The following is an 8,905-nucleotide window of genomic DNA, read 5'->3' as shown; positions in this document are numbered from 1 at the left end:
CTACTCATATTGAAATACTGCTCCTCAATGAGGCCAAACTTAAATTCACAAAATGTTTAGGGGTATGCATACCCCTGCGTCCCCCCAGAAAAAAAGCACTGTGTGTGCATATATATAATATGAGAGAACAAATAAATATTATTTATTTTCTGCCCATCACCGGAAGGTCCACGGGCAGGTTACAGCAATATAAAACACAGCATTAAAACAGTTTAAAACACATTACAATCACAACTAAAGTTTGATATACATATCAAGTATCAAAGGCCGTGGTAAAGAAGCCACAACACAAGGGCTACATCCAGTGCCGGATTTACGTATAAGCTAAATAAGCTATAGCTTAGGGCCCCACTCTTTTGGGGGCCCCCAAAAAAATTTAAAGGAAAAAACACTGGATGTACATTTCCAAAATATAAGATAAAAAATAAAATAAAATAAAGCCTACATACAGCAACAGTGTTTTGTGTTGGCTCCTATGATGCAAGTAATGGGCCCCACCTGCTAGTTTGCACCCTAAAATATCACTGGTTTGTTCATATAAATTAGGTAAAGGTAAAGGTACCCCCCGACCATTAGGTCCAGTCATGGACGACTCTGGGGTTGCGGCACTCATCTCATTCTACAGGCCGACGGAGCCGGTGTTTGTCTGCAGACAGCTTCTGGGTCATGTGGCCAGCATGACTAAGCCGCTTCTGGCGAACCAGAGCAGCGCACGGAAACACCGTTTACCTTCCCACCGGAGCGGTACCTATTTATCTACTTGCAATTACCATATAGCATATATTCAACACAAAAAACAGCGACAATTTGTTGTTGACAAAGAACAGCTGGACATATAAAGGGCCCCATTACCTTCGGTAGCCTAGGGCCTCATCAAACGTAAATCCGGCCCTGGCTACATTTAGCAGGTGGTAAGGTGGTATACGTGTCTCCATATGTAGAGTATTGAAGGAACTTTTACTCCAGAAGTGTGCTCAGGACTGTATACTTTAGTAATTCAGCGTGGCTAAAGTATACTAGGTATGCCTTAGTAATTCAGCAAATAAATCCAAGTGACTAATTCAGGTTAAATGAGGCAATTGCTTTTATTTAAAGATTGGCAAGAAACACAAATTCCAAAAGCATCTATTAATGCAGCGTTTCATTTGTTTGGGTAGACACGATAGGGATTACGTAATCCCTATCTAGTGTTGCTGCTGCTGAATACTTAAGTGTGTCTGCATTCCCACCTCCAGAGACAAGAGGCGATGATGGCTATATAGTCATTCTGCAGATGGGCATCCCTTTTAAGAAATGAATCAGAAGAACAGAAACAAACAGCAAAGGTTGTTGCTTATCTACCCATCCAGCTGCAGGAAACATCTGTATTATGACAAAAAGAATTACTCAAACAGCTGGAATGAAGATCACAGATCACCATGTTCGTATGCAATGAAGCTGAAAAGACTTGAACCAATTCCTTGCAATTTAGGAGAAAGGATTCCAAGTAGATTTGGTAATGTTTATTTTAGGTGGATGAATATTAAGTGAGGAAAGATTTACATGAGATTTCTCCACACCCAGATTTTCTCAGTAGACCCCTACCTGAACAAAATAATTTAAAACTTAAAAGAAAACATTTTTCTGAAGTGCATTGCAGCAGCAGCAGCTATTTCTTTTCCCACTCTTCTCTTTCAAGTCTTTCACGGATGACTTCTTTCAGATATGGCTCAAGATAATGTTTGTCCTAAAAAAAAAGAAAAGAGAGATAGTTAAGGATACTGGACATTTCATACTGGCATCTTTTTGTAAGAGCAGCATCAACAGTAACATGGATTATCTGATACTTCACCACCATTTTAGGAACAGAGCAGGCAGACCTAAATTTAAAATGCTTAATCCATAATTCATCAACTGGCCTTTCCTGCTACAATTATTACTTGTAGAGTTATTTCCCTAAATTTGTGTGATTAGTATATGCATCTGCCCTATGAAACATCTTATTGGTTACTGAAACTGTCATACAGAATCAGTCTAACTTTTGAGTCTTGCATTTAAACATGTTTACAGTTAAGCCCTGAAATAAGTCAAGCGCCTGTTAAGAAATTTTTCACCACCAAAAATCAAGAGCTTTGAGGGTGCTACTGACTCTAACAAATTTATCATAGCACAAATTTCCATTGACTAGAAGACTAGTTCATGAAGGCTTATGCCATAATACTTATTAGTTTTTAAGTTGCTACTGGATTTGTGTTTGCTGCAGCTAAATTTGCAAGTAACACTGATACACCTCTAGACATCTTTCACTCAGTACAGTGGTACCTCTGGTTACGTACTTAATTCGTTCCAGAGGTCCATTCTTAACCTGAAACTGTTCTTAACCTGAAGCACCACTTTAGCTAATGGGGGCTCCCGCTGCTGTGCGATTTCTGTTCTCATCCTGAAGCAAAGTTCTTAACCCGAGGTATTATTTCTGGGTTAGCGGAGTGTGTAACCTGAAGCGTATGTAACCTGAAGCGTATGTAACCTGAGGTATTGTATTGTACAGCGGTACCTCGGGTTACAGACGCTTCAGGTTACACACTCCGCTAACCCAGAAATAATACCTCGGGTTAAGAACTTTGCTTCAGGATGAGAACAGAAAATGGCAGCGGCGTGGCAGGGACGCGGGTGGCGCTGTGGGTAAAACCTCAGCGCCTAGGACTTGCCGATCACATGTTCGGCGGTTCGAATCCCCACGGTGGGGTGCGCTCCCGTCGTTCGGTCCCAGCGCCTGCCAACCTAGCAGTTCGAAAGCACCCCCGGGTGCAAGTAGATAAATAGGGACCGCTTACCAGCGGGAAGGTAAACGGCGTTCCGTGTGCTGCGCTGGCTAGCCAGATGCAGCTTGTCACGCTGGCCACGTGAGCCGGAAGTGTCTGCGGACAGTGCTGGCTCCGGGCCTATAGAGTGAGATGAGCGCACAACCCTAGAGCCAGGCAAGACTGGCCCGTACGGGCAGGGGTACCTTTACCTTTACCACTGTACTAGTTGTTAGCCAGCAATGATCTCCATTTCACTGTCTTCTCCTCTGTAAAAGCATGCCCAAGCTGCAGGTCAAGCTGTTGGTGGATAGGCTATGTGACATTAAAGGTTTTGGTTACACTGCAACTTTGCCCCATATGTGATTTTTTTTAAAAAACTTTTTCTTATATAAATAATGGGTGGCATCACTGGTATGGGATGAAAGACTGTCTGAGGCAAGCATTGCCCTTTAACCCTGGTGATCCCAGTGCCTGGTGTGAAAAGATTTTGTCCGTTAACAACTCTGATCTATATTACAACTATCTTACTTTGTTTTACATATTCTTATGGAGCAGATTATGACAAAGCTTGACCTTCTCTACACAACACTGCCCTTGGATTCTATATTTTGATCATGCTCAACTATGGCAGAACAGAGAACCATTTTTAAAAAAATATATGGAGATAGAATTATAACCCCTCCTACAAGACTCAAGGTAGATAATACTACAAGTCATGTATAAAGTACCTGAAGGTTTATGCACTATTAAGTTTCATAAAATTAGGTTTTACTGCACCAAACCTGACAAACAGCAGATTAATAATGAGGCAAATATATCCTCCCAAAGCAAGACGTGATCAGGAGGGAAGACTTGATTTCTATAGATAAGTTGCCCCAACCACATTATGTTCGAAGATGCATTCAGTTATCACGATCACATGCAAGTTTCTGGCTGTGATCTAGATCTGTTGGGTCTTTTGGCAAACTGCTCACAGAGCCCATTTCCACTCATGTGCTGTGAGTGAAATAAGGGACATGGGTGGCACTGTGGGTTAAACCACAGAGCCTAGGACTTGCCGATCAGAAGGTTGGCGGTTCGAATCCCCGCGATGGGGTGAGCTCCCGTTGTTCGGTCTCAGCTTCTGCCAACCTAGCAGTTCGAAAGGACGTCAAAGTGCAAGCAGATAAATAGGTACCGCTCCGGCAGGAAGGTAAACAGTGTTTCCGTGTGCTGCTCTGGTTCACCAGAAGTGGCTTAGTCATGCTGGCCACATGACCCAGAAGCTGTCTGCAGACAAACGCCAGCTCCCTTGGCCAATAAAGCGAGATGAGCGCCGCAACCCCAGAGTCGGTCATGACTGGACCTAATGGTCAGGGGTCCCTTCACCTTTACTGTGAGTGAAAAGTGTGAGTGTTCCCTTATCTCCTCCTCCCAGCCATGTTTTTGCTGAAGAATCACAGAGTAGGTTTTCTGCAAGTTCTATTCCCCTCAAGTTTTGAATTGAGCCATGAACATTCCAGACACCTTTCAGTGGTTTAAAGTCATACTTAAGTCAGTCATGTTTTAATACAACGGAAATCAATGGGACGTAATTCATGATAAATAACTTATTTGATTTCAATGGGACTAAATCATGACTTAGTTTGGATAAATCCAGTATCTTATGTTGTCTGACAAGGAAACAATGATGCGGGATGGAAAATTTCCTACTACTACACTTTTTCTGTGGAAAGGTTTCCATTTCTAAAAAATGCATCATTTCATAGTTAGTTACAATGAATGGCTATACCAGCAAAATTGGGCAGTTTCAAATTATAATTAACTCTTTTCATGTATTTATTCTCAGGAAGTATGCATGTATAATTCTCTCTCTCACACACACCTACTTATAAACCAAAGTGTTAATTACGTTGCTTGGTCCCTGCTCCTGCCAACCTAGCAGTTCAAAAGCACGTCAAAGTGCAAGTAGATAAATAGATGCTGCTCCTGCGGGAAGGTAAACGGCGTTTCCGTGTGCTGCTCTGGTTCGCCAGAAGCGGCTTAGTCATGCTGGCCACATGACCCGGAAACTGTACGCCGGCTCCCTCCACCAATAAAGCAAGATGAGCACCACAACCCCAGAGTCGGTCACGACTGGACCTAGAGGTCAGGGATCCCTTTACCTTTACCTTATACTTAATTGAATATGCTAAGCTACATCCTAATTGAGTCTTTAGGGCACTGGAAGATTTGATACAAAGATTTCCAGGAAACTCCTATTAATGTGAGAACATAATATTTATGCTGAACATAATATTTATGTTGGCTTACAACCAGCCTTCCCTAGAAAACTGGGTTGACTCTTATTATATGGGTATGCAACCATACCTCTTCATATTTTATCCACTGTTCTTTCGGAAGTATTTGTTGCCTCATGGACAAGTCCAACGCTCTCTTGATGCGAAATAATCTCTCATTACGTACATCTTCAGGAAGTCTCTTTATCGCTTCTTTCACATCTTCATTTTCATACACTGTATCATCTCGCATAAGTCCTGTAGCAGAAAGATGTTTCTCATGTTAACACAAATGACAGCTGAACATCAGTAGAGTTTTTTTTAAAAAAAAACCCGAACAAAACTTTTTTTTGGGTAGGAGTACCAAGACCAATGGCATCTCTCTTCACTAGCTCTAGAAATTATTTTTTAGCAGCTTATTATCTCCAGGTGCCTGGAAACATGTATTTTAGATGAATGTCCATAACTCACAGAACATCCCACTGATAAAGCTGCAGACTCCAAAGCAGTAAATATACACCCAAGTCAGGCCGCTAACCAAGAAATGATAGCTCGACCTGCTCCAGACCATTCTGAAGCCATACATAGGCTATTGCAGGCAAGAATATAGCTGGCAGCAGCATGTGCCCTTGCTGCACTTTCAGCAGCACCCCCACCCCCTAACACCTGTCAGAAGTGCTTTGCCAGTCATCAGTAGTTTTTATTACTCATGCTAGTTACAAATTAGGTAGCTGATACTTGAAACCCAATGAAATTAACTTTCATAGATTTTTAGGCAACCATGTATCGGGTATAAATAATATTTTTTTTTATCATCATCATGTGTTGTAAGTTGCCCAGAGTGGCTGGGGAAACCCAGCCAGATGGGCAGGGTATAAATAATAAAATTATTATTATTATTATTATTATTATTATTATTATTATTATTATTTCAAAATCCAGTTTACAGAGAAGGCAATCAGTTCACAGGGAGGGGATAACCAAAGATGCTAAGGTCTTGGGTAGTACTAAGCAATGACTTTTGCTACTGTTTACTTGTGTTCCTCTTCTTCTTTGGGGATACTGACAATTATAGTAGGTAGCAAGCAGGACAAACTTTGCTACCAAGTTAGGTTTAGGCCAGGCTATTGTAGGGCTTGGAAGCAAGCAGCCTTGTTCCTGTAACAGCTAACAAATTTTACCATAAGGAAATAAGAAGCTAAAGTTCCACCAACATAAACTGGAATATTTGGCACTTTTTATCATGATTATACGACAACATCTGGTTGGTCAACTGACAAACCTAAACCACCCACACCTGTGTTAGATTTTGATATATATTTTACTATTGTTTGTGATCGAAAACAGGGACAGCCAACTTTTGTATTCTCAAAGGCCACTGGTTTACCCAGATTTATTTAAAACTGTCCCATTTCTTTTCTGCAAAAAACCAGATGTGGATAATAAAAATTAACACACTCAGTCACAACACCAAGAAGAAGAATCCAAAGAAAGATACTAGCAGAAAGTGGACAAAATGCAAGATAATTCTCCCCCCACAACAAACAGACTCTTCTTAGGTTCCAAACCAAACAACTTCAACAGTAAAGGGCTTCCAACACCTACCAATTTTGTTGAATCCAGCTGCACTGTAATACCATTTGCGAATACTATCAAGGAGACGACCGCTGGCTGCAGCTGGAAGTATTAATGACCACTGTTATTTCAAGAGTATAACTGGTAGAGGCATTTATTCAGACACAAAGAATCTACAGTATTTCAGTTTGCTTTTATAAACATGCAACATTTGTAATAAACAGAAAGTAGGAACAACAGTTTGGATGCTGTGCACTTGTCAACAGGATGTAAAAACACAATGCTACTCAAAATATCCATGAAACAGCTATGTAACAGAAGATGAGATGAACGTTTGCTTAGTTATCAGCCCCACCACCTGCACCCACCATCTATTGTGCATTAGCAGCTATGCAACAATAAACAAACCATGAAGTAAAACCTGCCCTCAACTGCAAGCAGTGTCACTTCATAGCTTTTCTCAAAACAATAAGCATTTTAACATGTTTAGTGCCTTCAAGAATTACTACCCCTATGATCAGGGGTCAGCAACCTTTTTCAGCCATGGGCTGGTCCACCGTCCCTCAGACCATGTGGTGGGCCAGACAATATTTTGAAAAAAAATAAAAATGAATGAATTCCTATGCCCCACAAATAACCAAGAGATGCATTTTAAATAAAGGACACATTCTACTCATGCAAAAACATACTGATTCCCAGACCGTCCGCAGGCCGGATTGAGAAGATGATTGGGCCGCATCCGGCCCACGGGCCTTAGGTTGCCTAACCCTGCCTTTGATAGTTGACAGTATATGGCTAGATTCATAATTAACATTGTACTACGTGCACTGGAAGCAGTGTTAGAAACTCCCATTGTTCTAGGTGCATTTTGCGACATGGAATTTCATTAGTGCGAGCAGTTTCTGAGCTCTGGGCAAAGTACTGCACCTAAGATTTCAGATTAAAACTGCAGAGTGGAAGGAAAGGAGAACCTTTTTCTGCCTCCCCACTTCCATCTACTCTCTGAAGACTGGAGAAGAGATGCTATTAAGAATATTAGGGGGGTGGGCAGGGGAAGGACTAGACTATGTGAAAAATGAACATAATATTTTAGCTGCAGTTCATTCATTTTCAGTTTTGTATTATAGTTATTTTAAAAAGTGTGCCTAGACACTTCATTGTGGCGCCCATAACCTAGGTTTATGGTGCTATTTAGCTCCTAGCTTTCTAACACTGACTGCAAGCTGGGGAGGAGACACATTCAGAAGGATGCATTGTGTTGCAACTCACAAGCTAAAGGAGTGACAGGTTTGCTACTTGCTGCTGTTCTAGAGGGCCGTTTGCCACCTGTTTGTTTCAAGAGATAAGGGTGGCCAAAATGAAACTCCCAAATGAGCTTTTCATTCATCTATTCTTTGCTTCCCGCATACCCTTAGATTACTTAGAATGAGAGTCCTCGTGGGATAATTACAAATTGCTACTGGTGCACAGCATGAAGCGTGACTATCAACAACTAAATCAAGCTTTTCGGGCAGCGAGAAGATTCGCCTACTAACCTTTTGCTGGTTATGTGGATAGAAAGAAGGGGGGAGGGCGATGAGGCGGACCTCAAAGCAGTACGTGAATAAGGGTCCCACAAGAGTAACACCCTTCGCTACGGAAACTCTTAACATGCAACCCTATTGCCTGCGTTGAACGCGACGTGCTTACTTCTGAGTATGCCCTTAAAGGATTACACCATGGGTAGGCAAACTAAGGCCCGGGGGGCCGGATCCGGCCCAATCACCTTCTAAATCCGGCCCATGGACGGTCTGGGAATCAGTGTGTTTTTACATGAGTAGAATGTGTCCTTTTATTTAAAATGTATCCCTGGCTTATTTGTGGGGCATAGGAATTCGTTCATTCCCCCCCCCTCAAAATATAGTCCGGCCCCCACAAGGTCTGAGGGACATTAGACCGGCCCCCTGCTGAAAAAGTTTGCTGACCCAGGATTACACTGTGGAAAAACCCACAACCGCTTGGCACGCCAAGAGTTAACAGCAAGCCGCCCCGTGTCCTCTCCGTCCCCACCAGGCAATCATAACGTCTCGCACACGCCCCGTGTATTGCCACACAAGCGCTGGCGGGCCCCCTTGACCATTTTCTTTCACCGGGAAGCTTCCCGCCCCCCTCCCTCCCCGCTGCAGCCCCTTCACCACCGACTCTTCCCCTCTCCTCACTCACCCGGTGCCCTCGCCGCCATCTTGACGACCTCTGAGGAAACGCGCACGCGCACCGGCGTTCCGAAAAAGCCCACATTCCCCCTTTCAG

General features: G+C 42.6%; 1 protein-coding gene across 1 annotated transcript; it reads right to left on the bottom strand.

The window, feature by feature from the left end:
- Positions 1 to 1,066: 1,066 nt before the first annotated feature.
- UQCRB (ubiquinol-cytochrome c reductase binding protein) lies at positions 1,067 to 8,905 on the bottom strand. The gene is made up of 4 exons (XM_083451473.1): positions 8,819 to 8,905; positions 6,647 to 6,718; positions 5,133 to 5,299; positions 1,067 to 1,726 (listed from the first exon to the last, which is right to left on the bottom strand). Exons 1-4 carry the CDS (start codon positions 8,835 to 8,837, stop codon positions 1,649 to 1,651), a joined length of 336 nt encoding a protein of 111 aa, XP_083307599.1. The 5' UTR covers positions 8,838 to 8,905; the 3' UTR covers positions 1,067 to 1,648.

The sequence above is a fragment of the Podarcis tiliguerta genome (assembly GCF_965153285.1).
Source record: "Podarcis tiliguerta genome assembly, chromosome: 7".
NCBI lineage: Eukaryota > Metazoa > Chordata > Lepidosauria > Squamata > Lacertidae > Podarcis > Podarcis tiliguerta.
The sequence above is the reverse complement of the archived record's forward strand: the minus strand, read 5'-3'. Positions and strand labels throughout refer to the sequence as shown.